This window comes from Neocloeon triangulifer, unplaced genomic scaffold, assembly GCF_031216515.1.
Source record: "Neocloeon triangulifer isolate White Clay Creek 2 clone unplaced genomic scaffold, ASM3121651v1 ptg000012l, whole genome shotgun sequence".
Lineage (NCBI taxonomy): Eukaryota > Metazoa > Arthropoda > Insecta > Ephemeroptera > Baetidae > Neocloeon > Neocloeon triangulifer.
This window is the reverse complement of record NW_026775554.1, coordinates 6,571,302-6,586,991: the sequence shown is the minus strand read 5'-3', so window position 1 is coordinate 6,586,991 and position 15,690 is coordinate 6,571,302. Positions and strand designations below refer to the sequence as shown.

Sequence of the window (15,690 nt, the reverse complement as noted above, 5' to 3'; positions counted from 1 at the left end):
ACTACAAGCAAGAATTTTGTTAAAACATTTTGCTAAATCGCCGCAGTGAGCCTCATCAAGAAGATTAATCTATATTTGCTTTTTTAATATTTTTTATGCACGTAAATGGTATAAAAGAATTTTAAATATTTAATAGTTTTATTTTAATTTCCATTTCATATCTCCTTATTTAAATATTAGAATTCAAAGGAGTGAAGAGAAGATAAAAATTTGTTTGACACTTTGTTATGGTGTGTATTTTTATTTTTAATCTTGTTGCTAATTCAGCTTGACGGTTGATCTCGTGGGTCTCAGGAATGCTCGGGCCTTGGCGGCGTAAAACCGCACGCGCGATTCTATGCAACCCTTTCGCACCCAGTCCGTCTCGCCTTCTAATAATTCAGCAGGTTTTGAAATTCGACTCCCGGCTTTTTGCTGCGTGCAGCGGCTGGGACGCGACAAAAGAATTAAAACGCCGGCCATCAAAACGGACCAGAGAGTTTTTAATGTGCCTTTGGCTGCGCACGTGATAATGAAACGGATTATAATGCTTTTGTCATCGTTGTTTTACGAGCAGTCGTTTCCTCGCGAAATTGACGCCGTGAAAAGTAGGAATAATATTTTGCAAATAATGGCCACACGTGTGTCATCATAGCTTAATTGGTTAAAAATCAACAAAAGAACAAAGAAATAGGAGTTTGAGGCTGAAGTTTTTTTTAAATATAATATAACAAACAACTTTTTAAATTTTGATAATTTGAAAATTAATTGGAAGTTTTGTTATTAGTTTCGAGAAGTTTTTTTTTGCGAGTTTAACTTATGTCAATGTTTGATGCTCTTTTAATTAATTTTAATGTGAATAATTGGATTCTTTTTTGTCAATGTTAGCAATGTTTGTGTAATTGGAAATAGTTCATCCTCTCTTGAAAATTGTCTCTTTCAAGCTAAGGTAGGTTTCAAAATAATTGAGCTCTTGTGTTTGCTTTGAAATTCGCTCTATTTCGGCATCTGCTCCATCAACGCGCTGAAGGGCTTTACGGCTGGCAAAGTTAATACACAATATAAACGCGAGACGCAAAGTATGAGAGATGAGCTGAAGGGAACTTATTACGAGCGCAAATTTACGGCATTAACAATTAATGGCGCGGCGAACGAGAAGATAATAAACTTGCGCCCGAGTGTGATTACACCCATTCCGGCGGCCCCGAATAATTATTATACGGCACAAAGCCAGGGCGAATTCGGCCGGGGCTGTTTGCTCAAGAGCCATTATCTCTCTATGGGCGGCTCGTAATTAACATTTCAGCTGTGCGCGACGAAAATGCACAACGAAAAGGACAAATGGCCTCCAGCAGCACATGCGGCGCCGACCCAACTCGGACCCACTTGTCCGCCGACGATAATTCAATTGGGTCAAGTGGTTTCTCTTTTGCAGTCCGATACTAATTCATTTGACTGCCGGTTCAAAATAAAATGTTCTAAAAATAATTTTCATTATTTTTTGGAATTAATAAATTTAATTTAAAAACTATGCATTTATTTTGTATTTTGTTTAATCTTTTTTGTTACGAAAACTTTTGAAATTTGTTGCGTGTCACGTGAAGAGAGCATCTCAAAGGTCAGGTTTATAGGTCACGTGTCGTCGTTCATTCTTGACCTATAACTCTCGTCTAGCTCACTTAACATTTCGCTCCCCCGCATCGCCGCTCTCTCTTGAAGCCCCGAGAGGCTGCGAATGAGTGTGCGTGCGTGAGACAATTCCTTTCCAATATCATCACGTGTCCCTTATCAGTCATCCATCCAGCCAGCCTGCGAGACGCGCGGCTGTCAAAACAGTCTTACTACCCTCGCCGCGATATGACGCGAGGGTAATCCGAGACCTGCTCCAATATTTGCTCACCATGATACATCAAATATTAATTTCTTCCTTCCGACTCCATCTCTTCCTCAGAGAAAACCTCCAAAAGTTTTAATATGAAGTTTATCCTAGCTCATATTCAAAAAGTAACCGGTTTATAACAAATTTAAAAAAAGTAACTTTAATTTATTATTATTATTTATTCCCTTCCAGATAATAATAATTCCGTTTCCAATCAAAAAGTTTATTTGCCAACTTTAATTAAATGCAAGGTGGAATTAGATTTATAATCTTGGTTTCCCCTTTGCCTGTTATCAAAAACCAGAGCTGCTTTTGTAGCCAATCGAACCACACATCTCTGTGTCTCGCAATCTGGCACCCTTTGCTCGTTTCACTTTCAATGACAGCGCGCGGCTGCACGATTTCCACGCATGAGAGACTGCGTTAAGGATATGTATCAGATCTGCTGGGATTTATCCTCCGTCCGGCTGACGTTGTCCGACGACGAGGGTGCTAAATAACGCACCCTGCTAATCAAACGCAGCGACCCCACCCCCTTTTCTCTCTTCGTCCACCCCAGAGTAAATAAATTCGGGCGTCGTTTGTGTGTGTCGCGCATCAGCAACCAGAATTAAGCGAAAAGCTTCTTGATTAAAAATAAAATGTGCCGCTTTGTCTGTCGAGTCTGTCCTGGTGCGGCAGGTGGAGCGTTAGGGCTTAATTTCATGCCCCGTGGTTTGTAATTAAGCGACCCTGTGTCTCGTTAATGTAAACTAATGTGACTGTAAGGGCGGCAAAAAGCAAAAAAGTATATCATCAGAGAAGAAATAATTAAAAGGCAATTTAAATATCTCATTTTAAATTAAATTACATATATTAAAATAATTTCCATTTTTTCCCTGGTATGACGAGCATGCATTTAGGATCTTCAGCTAAAAAGCCACTTTCTAAAACAATGGCATTCTCTTATTCCATCTGCCCATACAACGTTTTCACCACCACTATAGCATAAAAGGACGAGGGACAGAGAGAAAAAGCCCTTTCATGTTCACACATTCCCTGGACTTGTCGAGAAAATACAATTTGTTGCTCGGCACAATTTTTCCTTTGCATAGCGAAAAACAAAATACCGACAAGAAAGGCTCCATTTTGCTTTTGAAAATTCACCAAAGCTTTTCTATACACACTCTATTTATGCAAATTTTTCCATTTAAATTAAGGTTGTAATAAATACTTAAGCCTTAAAAACAACTTGTTTAATATGAAAATTTATTCTTTGTCTAATTAGCAAAGAATGATCGGGACAAAGCGGCAATTTTTTTTGTTCTCATCCGAGGGCACATCACGGCGGTTGATTCGCGTCTCATGTCAACTTGTTAGACTCTTTCAGCGGTTTCTTTCATTCTTTTTTTTTTATTCCAATTGCACTGAGCCGAGCACCTCTGACCCGCAGGGCCTGAGAGCGCTGCGGCTGACAGCGGAATCACTTATTCATCGTTCGCCGCTAAGCCTCTCTGCTAGCAGCAGCACCGGCTTATTATCGGCATTCGTGACGTCAATTCCCTGCCTGCCCTGCACAGCCGCCTCCGATAATTTGATCAAGAAAAAGGAGTACCCGCCGGCCCCGCGAAACTCTATTAATCAAATGCGCACGGACGACTTTTTTCTGCTTCTCAGTTGTCATCGGGAGATAATTAATTTTGTAACAAAATCCCTCGTCGGCAACTTTATATGCGGCGGGCAAAAAATTAAATTACACAAAGTTGTCAATTCGCCGCGTCCTCTTCTCCCCACCCCGTTTCCAGAACACACCCTTTTCTAGTAATTTGCGTGTGTGTTTCAACCCGAGCTCCGTAATAAATTGTATATATGAGATGTAAGATGAAAGCCTTGCTTGGTGGCAACAAAGGGTTCACCTGCACGAGAGGCAAAATAAACAACATGTATGTGGAAGAAGAACAAAGTGTTCGCTCTCTGGCGCGAGCAACGTGCAGGTGAATAATTACGAGAGGGAGAAAGCGCCGGCCGGGTAATCACATTCCGCGCCCTTTTGTACATCCCGTGGCATCCACCCACCCACCCCTCACATGACGAGCCGCGAAATCTTCACGCCGCGATCGATATGCAAACAAAAAGTTAGCAATCCTTTGGTAAAAATTTTATTAAATTAATTATTTAATTTTAAAAATATTTTTTTAAAATCAATTTGTGAATAAATTTGAATGTTGCATTATATTGCTAATAAAATGAGAGTCGTGAGTGGAAGCATTTTTAGGAAACATCACGTGCTTCGTTTATTCCCTAAGGGTTTGTGTCGCGCATTTTGCTTTTCCTTTTCGCTTAAATATTAAATTCGCAGCCGTCGTGTGAACTCAAAACTCTCACTTTCCGACCGCGGCTGTTGGCGTAATTACGGCGTGTGTGTTATGTGTTTGTAATTACGGCAGCAGCGCTTGGTGTATAATGACGGCAAAAAAGCAGAGCACGCAATTACATCTCACAACAACAGCTGCCGGCGATTCGCGAAAATCTCGCCTCTGCACAGCTGATCAAAATCGAATTTCCTCTCGCAAGGGCAGCGTTTAACAAAGTCTTTTATTTGCTCTTTGTATAATGCAGTGCGCTGGCTCATGGTGCGAGAGGGCGGCAAAGTCAATAAATAAGAAAATACCCGATGGGTGGGAAAAGAAGGGTGCAAGGTGTAAAAATACAGAGCAGCCGTTCAGCGCGCACCCGCGCCTCAATCAATCACTCGGACAGAACACGACGGTGCTTCTGTTCGTTCTGTTTATCTTCGCCTGATTCTAGTTGTTTTTCTGCCGTCTTAAAAGTGCGTCTCTTTAGAACCGAATAAAATAGGTTTTATATGTTGTTTAGAAAAGTAATTAGCTTTATATAATTATAAATACCACAGGGAAATAAAATCACCGAAGCACACAAAATTTATTTGATTGTAACTAAAGTAAAAAGCCCTCTATAATTTTATCTCTCTATACTTTAAGCTTTTGTTTTGTATGCTATAATATTTGTTTGTTGAGGAAAACATTTTTCAGTGCTTCGAAAGAGTTTTTCCTGATTGTCATCAAAATTGAAGTTATTAAGTGTTATTATAATTTTCTCTTTTTGTAATTGACGTTGCTTCAGTATGGTAGATTTAAAGTACCAATTTACTTAGCAAATCAGTCCAATCTTAACACTGCGCTAGAAGATTAATTTTACACATGGTGAGTGGTATAATTTTTAGTTTTAGTTTAATTAAAAAAAATCAACACACATGAATATATTTTACGGAATCTATAAGATTAGACGGCAAATAAAAAGTAATTTTAAGAATAAAACCATTTTGGAAGTCGTCACCAAAGTTTGAATATTAAATTGTTGTCCGCCTGCAACGCCCGCGTTTTCAATTTGCATCTGACATTCGAAAACAGCTGCCAGCTTGAGCATTTGCATGAAAATGGGGTGCAATAAATCATGTGAATATTCCTCGCCTTTCAATGTTGCAATTTAAAAAAAAAAATGAAAGAAATACGCTCGTCAAAGGATGAACTAAATCAACCTTCAAGTTTGAGAAATTACCAACCATAAAATTTTATGGAAGAATTTCCAACTGCGAGGCCAGCTCTACCTGCGCCAATAAATTATTATTAATCACGGTGGATTGGATTTTTATAATGAGGCGGATCGATATTTAACATTTAATAGCTCTCTAAGTCAATTAACTTTTAATCCGAGAAAACAACACGCGATCGATCAAGAGTTATTTTAAAGCACTCGTCAAGAGAGGTGAATCACCCTAGCAGATTAAAATATTTGCATAAATTTTTTTCTCTGATTCTGCAGTTGGTGGTTTTCGCGGAATAAAACGCCAGATGCGAGTCGGTGGTGCATAAAGCTCTCGTATGATGATGCATCATTAATCGGCGGCGGACGCACATTAATCCCCCGGAGCAGCACAGAAAATCGCTCTCTTCGCCACTTCCTGCAGGCGTCGCATACAATGCGAAAAATTGCCCACGCATTCAAAGTCGACTCCCCTCCAGCCCTTCTTCCTTTTTTTTATTGTCATGCAAAAGAGGATTACAGCAATAAAATGCGGCTCTGATTCACTTTGCGCCCGATCCTTTTTTGATATTCCAGCGCGATCGAGTTTCCAGAGCAAGCTAAAATAATTTTCACAGCTCTTGACAAATTCGCACAGCGAACAAGTCTGGTCGGCTTTTCTGCCTCTCTCGCTCTCGACGAACGTGTCGCTCCTCTAATTAATTAAATTATCAGATAAGCTGCTCTGGCTCCCTCTCGCCTTAATTCTCTCCCTCGCGCGTCGAATTCTAAATTGCTATACACATGCCCAGCAAGTAGAGTGCGCCGTTGGCGCTCTAGAGAGCAGAATTGCAGAGAAATGTGGCAAAATGCACTCACTCGAAACCCAGCCGGTCGCGATTAATAATCCCAGCCTCGGCGCACACATGCTTAATGGGCGCGCGTTTTTCTTTTCGCTGTGTATATGCGCCGCCGAGGGCGCCAAATTAACATTCCTGTCGGGCGCGGACCGCGAGTGATGCATCTCACGCCATTTACCACAAAGCAGAGCACAGAGGGAAACCTGGAGTTTTAAAACCGCAAAAGTCGTAAATCAAAAAGAGCGAAATAAAGAGAAGTAAATTTCACGGAATATTTGTATTATGTTGATATTTAAAAAATGTCACTTCTTATTCTACTTGATGAATTCTAAAAATTATTTTTAGTAATAAAATAGAGGAATTTAAAATATAAAATATTAAAATGTCTAGATTTGATGGAACAACTGCTTCCATACTAACAATTAGTTAAAAGGGAAGGAAGAAATATAAATTTAAATAAAATCATGTAAAAAAATCGATTGATTTTGGACTATTAAAGCATATTTCAATAAAAAAACAATAAGTCAATCATTCATCAAGTAAAAGCAGCACTCTCCCTGATTTTTTTTAGTGTGACTGCTTTTAGTTCATGAGTCGATTTGGAAGGGTGTGTGCTCCGCTCTCTTATATTCTTTTTACGGTGGTGAGAGATTCATCTCGGCTGCAGTTGGAAGAGGACGCGAGACGCAATCCAGAAGAAGTTAATGCGTGCGTGTGTCTGTCACCGGCAGCTGTGGGTCCGAAGCAATCAGAGCACCACTTTCTTATTTTCTCATCCCTCGCTGTTTTATTTTCCCTTTCCGATGCAGTGCACCCCATACGCCGCCGATCGAGTGATAAGAGGCCCAAAAATACACACACTATGATTAATGCGCCCGCACGCCAACCAAGATGATCTTCCCGCCGTCGCACGCGAGTAAAAAAACGAACCAGACACCGGCGAATTCAATTTCCGCGAGCCACGCTCAAATATTGATTCTATATCACACAGTGTGATACAGAAAATCCTGATCAAAGTACTCAGAGGTGAAAAAGGACGAAACTATATTTTCTGTAGAGTAATTTTCAACTTTTTATTTCTTAACTTCATATCACGCGTCTTAATCTACTTATAAATACAATAAAAATGAAGAGAGCATCTAACTGAAAAATAATAATAACTGCAATTAAATATTATAATTTATTTATTTTTGAAATTTGAATTTGAAAACAAAATATTTAGTAAATTAATAAACGTTTTAAAAAAACATATTAATTGAGGTACATTAACTTGAACAACAAGTCAAATCAAATTGAGAGGAAGAGCTAAATGAAGATGTCTCTAAATTATTATAATTAAATTTTTATTTCCCAATATTTTTTGAAAGAAAAAAAATTCAAACCAAATGAGCCTTACACGAATTAAAAAAGAGGACAACACATTAATTTTTTATTTAATTGGAATTTAAAAATGCACATAAAAGTAAGAATGAATAGAACTAGTCAAAATTAATTAAGAAAGATTCAAAAGCTTACCTGCAACTGGAGACAACTTGGTCATGACGCCCCATCTTGATTTCCACTGAAATTTCGAAAAGCCGCGTGAGTCTTTAGGGATTGAGTGCGAAAAGCAAGGCGCTAATTCAAGAGATCTTTCCCTTTCGTTCATTTGCCTTCTTCCTTTTCTTTTTCGAGACGAGAAATAAGACGAGAAACCACCATCATCATCATTTCTTTTTCGGCAAAAGCAAAAAGCACGCCCGCTTCTCTCTTTGAGTGCAATTTCCAGCCAGAGAGAGAAAGCGAATGTGTTGCGTGTGGTATTATGTTCTGCTTCTTTTGGTGCGTCATTTGCGGAGAGGAAGCAGACGAACGAAAGAGAAAAGATGGCACGGCGCGTAAAAAATAGACAGGCTAAAAAAATCCGTCAGCAACAGTTTGGCATTATTCGGCTCCAGCACGTCACTCCAACGGCAGAAGCAGACTGAATTTTTCGCAAAATCATTTTCAACTAATTGCATGCAAGAGTTAAAATTTATTATCCTGCTGATTACAAATAAACTAAAACCGACGCATTTTCGCGACAGCGCGAATCATAAAAGAGAAAACGCACTCCGTTTTAATTAAAAAGAGTGGTGTTTGATTTTTTTTTAGCGTCAAAAGCAGAGAGCTTTTCAGATGTGGAACCAACCGACTGCTGTCGCTCCAGCATTCCCGCGCGCGTAAGCATTTTTCTGCGAATGTAATTATCGCGTTCGGCGCAATGGCTGCGAAAAAAGAGCGAATCAATCACCAGCAACTCCATTTCACCAACAGCGCGTGTCGTTGCAAAAATTCCACTTTATATGACACTGACTTCATCAGGTTTGAATTTTGTGTAATTATTTTGCAACGGATTGAATTAGCGGTACATTTAGATTTAAAACGACCCGAGGCACTGTGAAAAAATTGGCATTTTACAACTCCCGACACGCGATGGTAATAATCTGCTCTTCTCTTAAACTACACGCTTGGCGAACAGGTCTGCTCTCGTTCTTTTGCCTCCCGAGGCGAAGTTTTTTTTTTTTTTTTTTTTTTTGAGAAAAGTGAACGAACGACACTGCGAAAAAAGCAGCAAGTATGAGAGAGGAGGAAGATTTTTGTATTAATTTCTGGCTGTGACCTCTGTGCAGCATCAAAGGGATCCCGAAAGCGGCTTAAAAACGAAAAGCGTCTCTTTCTGTACGCAAAAGGAAAAGTTTCGAGCAGCTAACGCCGACTTTCCTGGCAAATTGCTTAAAGAAAACGCGGGGGAGAGTCTTGTTTTGTCTCGGCGGAATAACATTAGTTAGCATTGCAAACACAGCGCACTTGAAGCCGTACATCGGTTTCTGATTAATTCCGGTTTCTGCTGTCACAAGAAAGCTATTGATTTGCTAATTAATGCTGCATCTTTGATGTTCCTAATTTATTGATGCACCGTTTCAAATTATTTAGAAAATTATTCTTTGCTGGATTTATTTAAAGAAAACTGCTTTTATTAAAATTTTAAATGAAAATAATTTTATTATGAAAAGTTTAATAATTATTTATGTTGATAATTTTGTTAAAAAATTATATCAGTTATTTACATTATTCTCCTCTGCTGAAATCATCTTGTTTCTTTCCACTTCCACTCCTTTACCCTGACGAGAGCTTCACTGCAATTAGCGAGACTCTTATCAGGCCACAGGAATGCTGCAAATAATGTGCTCGCCAAGTTGCCAAGCGACCGACGCTGCTGGCCAAGGAATTAATGCTTGTACTAACAGATCGTCGCTGTTACAAGAGGAAAAAATAATCGTGGAAATTAACGAATCTGATTGTTTTTTATCCTTTCGAGGAATTATAAATTGAATCCGTTTTTTAAAAAAGGATAAATCTTATTATGTAAAATAAAAGTTGAATGCGTTTTTTTTCAGCAGAAACTTGACTTCTGAAGTTGCTGCTCGAATATCTAGAAACAAAGAGAAACTCACAAAGCGATTTTTTCCTTGTTTCTAGTCGGCTGCTGGACCTCTGTGTGTAATTCTGCATGTGATAGACACTGATCCGATTTGATATTCCGCTCCAGACACTGAGCTGATTTCTTCCCGGCAAATTGAACAAAGGGCTGAAAAAAATTCGGCACACAAGAAGCGACTCTAATAAGCCTCTTTGGCCGTTCGGGGAAAAAATCGGTCTCGATTGTCGCGCAGGTGAGGAAAAAAGGCGCGCGCGGACGACGGAGGTCCAAGACCATAAAAGGTCTGCGGGAATTTTGCAATCGCTGCCGACGCTGGGCCATGGGAACCGCCGCAAAAAGTTCTTTCAGAGGAAAACAATAGGGTTGCTGGAATTTCAAAGACCCAATAGCCGAGCTTTTGTTTCAATTTTTTGCTCTCGCTTAATATTTCATTTCCAGATTTACTCGGCGCTCGCAACAAAGAAAACGTTGTTTGATTTCATTTTAAATAAAATTATATTCGCCCTCAATAAAAAGAGGAGGGCGCGCAATCAAAAACCAATACAGGAAGCTCTCAGCGGCGTCGAGAGACCCTCAAGCGTAATGAGAATCTCAAGCAGGGCGAAATTCAAACTTTGCTCATTGACGAAAAACTCTTCCCATAACAATAAATTAATAAATTCCGATACGGAATTTCAACGTGAATAAATGACGTAATTACAATGCTTCAGTATTATTATTTTATCTGTTGCTGTCGGATATATGCAAAAAAATTATCGAAAAAAAATATAAAATAAAAAATCCTCACCTTCTTTCCATCTCGGAACTTCATGGCGCCTTCAATGATTGCGTTGTTATCCACCATGGTGAAGTCACTTGAGTTTTATTTTACTTTTCTTCACAAACCACTGAATAAAGAGATAAATTGTCCGAAAAATTTGCACGAGAAACCGCTCAGTGGTGAGGCCGGAGAAGGCGCGCCTGCCTGCGATTTCGTCGCGCCGGCATCGTCCGTGCGTCAACCTCTGCCCTCGACTAGCGGTGCCCGACTGAAGACCTCCGAGCGGCTCTGCATCTGCCCATCGCCGAGCACAGCGCCCCCGCCCGCCCGCCGCTAAAACTACACTCCCAACCTGAGTCAGCACGAAATTAATTTCCAGCTAATTGAAGATATTACGAACAAATGAAAGCATAATTAATAATAAATAATAATCAATATACTCCAACCCAAAAAATTGCGCAATGTTTATTTCAGATGATGGAACAAATAGCATGATCCAATAAAATGTTTTTGTAAATCATACAGCTGGATCAGCTTTAAAAAAAAATACTCGGCAGTCTGTTAAAATTGTTGAATTTGCCACTTTCATAAGAAATGATGTAATTAAAATAGTGTTTAATATAACAAGCTTATGATAAACCTGGATATATAGCTGACTTAAAATTATGTCTCCTTATATTTCAAAACAATAATAAGTTTACTTTTACACACTTAAAATTTAATTTTTTTTACATAATTTTACAAATTTAAACAATATACCATGAAAGAAAGCTTTTATTAATATTTAAAATTTCTGATTTTAGTTTAACCCTTGGCTTAAGGAAAAGTGAACTTAAAATTTGTATTAAATAATCGATTTTGCTTATTAAAAAATAAATTGAGAAAACTATTATATTTTATGAAACAATAATTTAAAATGTTTTATATTATTGATTCTATTCTTTTATATTAAAATCTTTCTTGGGATCATTTAAGTGAACAATATAAAAGATGGTATGCAAGAACTTATGAAACATTTTTGCAAGCTATAAAAAAAATCTAAAAAGTTGCTTTCTTCTTCTTTTATTGTGCTAAATTTTAGTTTCATAACATTAAAGTGAACACTGGAAATAAAATTTAATTTAACTGCCGAAATTTCCGTTTCAATTAACGCGGCATGATATTTTTTTAACGATATTTCATATTTCTTGGGTGCTGAAATTCGGTACTTACTCGCCTGCGGAAGACCTGAAAGTGGTTTGATATTTGGCAGCACATTTCTAGCCTTACCTGAAACAAAAGACAAAATTCCTCAGTGAAACAGTCTCTGCTATTTAAAATACAGGAATTTCTTGGCGTGGAAATGAAATATGCACACGTGTGTATGAATTATTCACTCATTCTCGTGTGTATGTTTTATTTGAAGTTGTTGAGCGCGCAGCGGTCAGAGATTATGCAACGAGCGCCGCTGAATTAAACGCGAATTCATGCGAGTCGTGACACAGAGAAAGAAAGAAGAAGAGCAAAAAATGTGAATATTCTCTGCGCTGCAAATTCTTGCCGGGACGTTTGCTTTGATGTCTCGCAGACTGCTTTTGCAACACAAAGAATGGGGAATATTCGTGTGTGGTCAAATGCGCTGCCGGCAATCGTCACGAGAGTTCGTACAACATGCACTTCTTGTCCCCATAGAGTGCTCTCTCGTCCGGACACGCGCAAATATTCAAATGATAATATACACCCTTTGAAGTCCATTGAAGTTGAATGCGATTTTGAAAATTTCCTTCGTCGCGCCGACACTGCAAAACGGCACGACAGCGCAGGCAGTGCAGAAAAAGGAACTTGGATGCTGCGGCCGCGGCGCTGGACCACTCAATTGGTGCGCCATCTCGTAGCTACTTTAATAACTCCTGATCCCGGAAACACTTTTGGTTTTGATCAGTGTGATTTTGTTAAACCTACATGGAAATATATTATTTTATAAAATATGTTAAATATTATGTAAAGGGAATAAATTATATTACAAGCAGAAAATAAATTAAAAGAATTATCCGAAACTGAAAATGATATATATGCTTTTTGTTTAGGAAATAGCAAAAAGCATTAAGATTTATTCCTTGTTAAACTATACCAATGATGTGAACATCTAAATTTAATAAATGTATTTTTTTAAATATTAACAAAAGTTGTACATTTTAAAGAAAATAACAGATATGTTTCAGGTGTTTATTTCTATTTTAATATTTTTCTCTCGCGCAAAATTGATTGAAATTAAATTTTTTATGATAATCAACTAAAAACTAAATAACTACAAAATAAAAATAAAATATCATTCTTGTTGACTAAAAAACTTTTTATACATATTTAATTTTATAAGTATAAATAAATGTTTTTCTGCTTGAAAGTAAAATGCATCCCCATTTACCAAAGTAGCTATTTATAACAAAAATTTGCAATTTTTCTATTAATTTTTTTTTTATATTAATAGGCAAAGCAGTAACTTGAGAGTTAGTTCGTGTTCCGCCGAGATGGAGCTGCGATGAAGCGGTGGCGCGTTTGGCGAGGGTTGGCGGAGGGGATTGCTACCCCCGATACGAGATCGCGCGCATGTTATTTTATGTCGTGTGCTACATGAATACCTTGGCTGGTGAACACGCGCTCGTACACGAAGAGACGAGCGGCGTTAAAATAATCGTTCATTATTCATTGCCCCCGCCGAGAAACATCCCCTCGTCGCGGGAGGGTTGGAGGGAGTGAAGTCTCGAAATGCGCAAACAGCCCTGGGGGCGAATTCCGAAACAATTGCTGACGTGCGTTGCACCCACCGGCGGGCAAACCGACGAATGAATGGGAATGATGTGCACGGAGGTATGGACCAACGAACTCCGATTCCAATTTCACGATTCGATGAGCACGCATGTCCGCAAAAATAAACGTCAACAAACGTAAATTTTTCCACTCGTTTCTTCCGATCGCATCAAAAGTTAAAATAAAAAAATCGCCTGAAGCTCATTTAAGTTTTTTTTTATTAGTTATTGATTTTAAAACATGTAATAAACAGAATGTCATAAAAGTGGAGAAATTTTATTTGATTAAAAATTTCAACAAATTTAATTTTCCAACTGGTTTTCAAGACGATATATTGAATTATCGCAACTAATTCATTAGAATTAGTCTCATATGACATTATACGGGACAGAGTGGGTCTCGACCCTCCCTACTAATGTTTGGCGCAAATTGCTCTATGTGTGGCATTCGCACGTGTGAACCATCAATTACTGCACCTGATGCACACAGCCATAATTCAGCAGATTAATGCTGCCGGCCGCATCCACTGACGACAATCGTCAGCTGCTGTTAAATGATACAACACAATGCTGGTTTGATGCGATCTCCTGTATTCAGAGTCAAAATTAATAATTACCGCGCTTAACAATAAGATCAAACGCGAATCACATCATTCAGGAATTTAGGCAATCCGCAATGCCATGAAAATGTTATAAACAGGTTTAATTACTGAGAGAAGAAATGGAGACATTTTTATCAAGAGAAAAAGAGGTATTCTTGGTTTTGAATTAAACAAAATGGTTTTTATTCAGAGGTCAATTTATCTTGTAATTAATAAAAATATTTTGTTGATGATTAGCCCATTCCTCACTCGACTTAATTATTATTATTTGCTTGGAAAATTTTATACTGGGTACATTTAAATTCATTTTTGTTTCCAATTTATAGTTCAGTACTTTTTGCCAGCTTTTTGCTAAAAAAAAAAATAAACTAGAAGACAAAGCCAATTAGATCAAAGGTCTTCCTCTGACTGGAACCAAGGCACATTTACGCACTTATTGCGAAATCCGGCTGGCCAAAATCCGTCGGCAGACAAAACACTGACAGCGCCCTATATACAACCCTCGTGACGTTAATCCCTTTTGCTGTTGGGCCAGGAATGCTATTTATTGCATCGCAGACGGGAGACGTGTGCACTGCACCCCGAGCCACCCCTCGCCTTTGTACAGGGCGAATTCCGGCGGATGAATCTCTGAGACGCAATCAACACCATTCCCTGGAACCGTTATTATTTTTAACGCATGCAAACGAGCGAATCAAGCGCGCGTGTTCCTACATAACACGTCACTCAAGCACGCAGACATTCCACTCGTGTGTCACTTAATTGAATTTCTCTTCACGGGCGCCGCCAAGCGAATTGAGCGACACTGAAATTTCTAAATAAAAAGTAAAGAACACGAGCTCCTATAGAAAGAAAAAAAAAACATTGTTCAGTTAATAAATAATTAAATCAAGTTAAAAATAATTTAGAACATTTATAAAATTTTAGTGTGTTCAATTAAAGACTCAATTATTGAATTTTTTAAAGCTCAGCAAAAACGATTCAATCAGAGATTGTTTTAACAAAAAATTGGTCAATTAAAACACACTTTTGAAAAGTTAAGCCAAAAGTTTTTATCTGTTTTCTCAGGCTTATAATTCTGCTCTCATTAATTTTGAAAGCACAAAGAGAGCCGTGTCATTTTTTAATTAAATTTCCCTTTGCCATAGAGCGAGGAAAGGAGCAGAACACAATACATAAAAGTTTTACGCGCGCGAGTAGGGCTTGTTTGAACATCATCAGCGTGCAAGAGTATGCAAATAAGTCTGTCTCGGTCGGTGTCCCTTTCTATTTATCCTGGCTTCATCCTGCAGCACGCGGAGAATAACAGATTTTTATTTACCCTGCTCGCACCGAGAGAGGGGGATGCGAAGGGGATTGCAAAGGTTTGCCCCATCCATTATGATTATTACGACGCGCATAATTCGGCTTTTCTTCAGGGACCCTTCTCATGAGTTTCGTCAGACCATTTGCATTTGCACGCCTCTCGCGTTTTATTATTTAACTGCACGTCGCGTCAACTTGCCACGTCCGTCTCCATTTTCGCACTAATTCGACCCTCCTATTACACGTCGTTTTATGAATTACACGCCGGCTTTTTTGTTACCTGTCTTTGTGTTCCGAAAAAGAGGGATCATTTTTTGCAGAGAAATAAATGATCAAAGTGTTTTCAGGTTTTGTCATCTACAGAAGTTTTATTTTAATAATTTTTTCTCTCATTTATAATTCAATTTTAAACAAAGTTTAATTATATTTTAGATAAAAATGAAATCAAATCTAGTTGTGAGCTAAATTTATTATGACAATAAACAAACTAATAGAGAGAACAATAACACGCTGCCTTTCGTTGGTAAACAAACA

General features: G+C 38.3%; 1 protein-coding gene across 2 annotated transcripts in view; it reads right to left on the bottom strand.

Moving 5' to 3' along the window:
* Positions 1 to 15,690, bottom strand: part of LOC132197566 (uncharacterized) — a 190,119-nt gene that overhangs the window by 73,416 nt on the left and 101,013 nt on the right. The window contains exons 1-2 of one of the 2 annotated variants that reach the window (XM_059620913.1): positions 10,491 to 10,717; positions 7,756 to 7,801 (exon numbers count right to left, since the gene is read on the bottom strand). The exons of the other annotated variant lie outside the window; for it this stretch is intronic. Coding sequence (XP_059476896.1) covers positions 7,756 to 7,801; positions 10,491 to 10,547 — 103 coding nt within the window. The 5' untranslated portion in view covers positions 10,548 to 10,717. Of the gene's footprint in view, positions 1 to 7,755; positions 7,802 to 10,490; positions 10,718 to 15,690 lie in introns of those variants that run through there. 2 annotated transcript variants of the gene reach the window in all.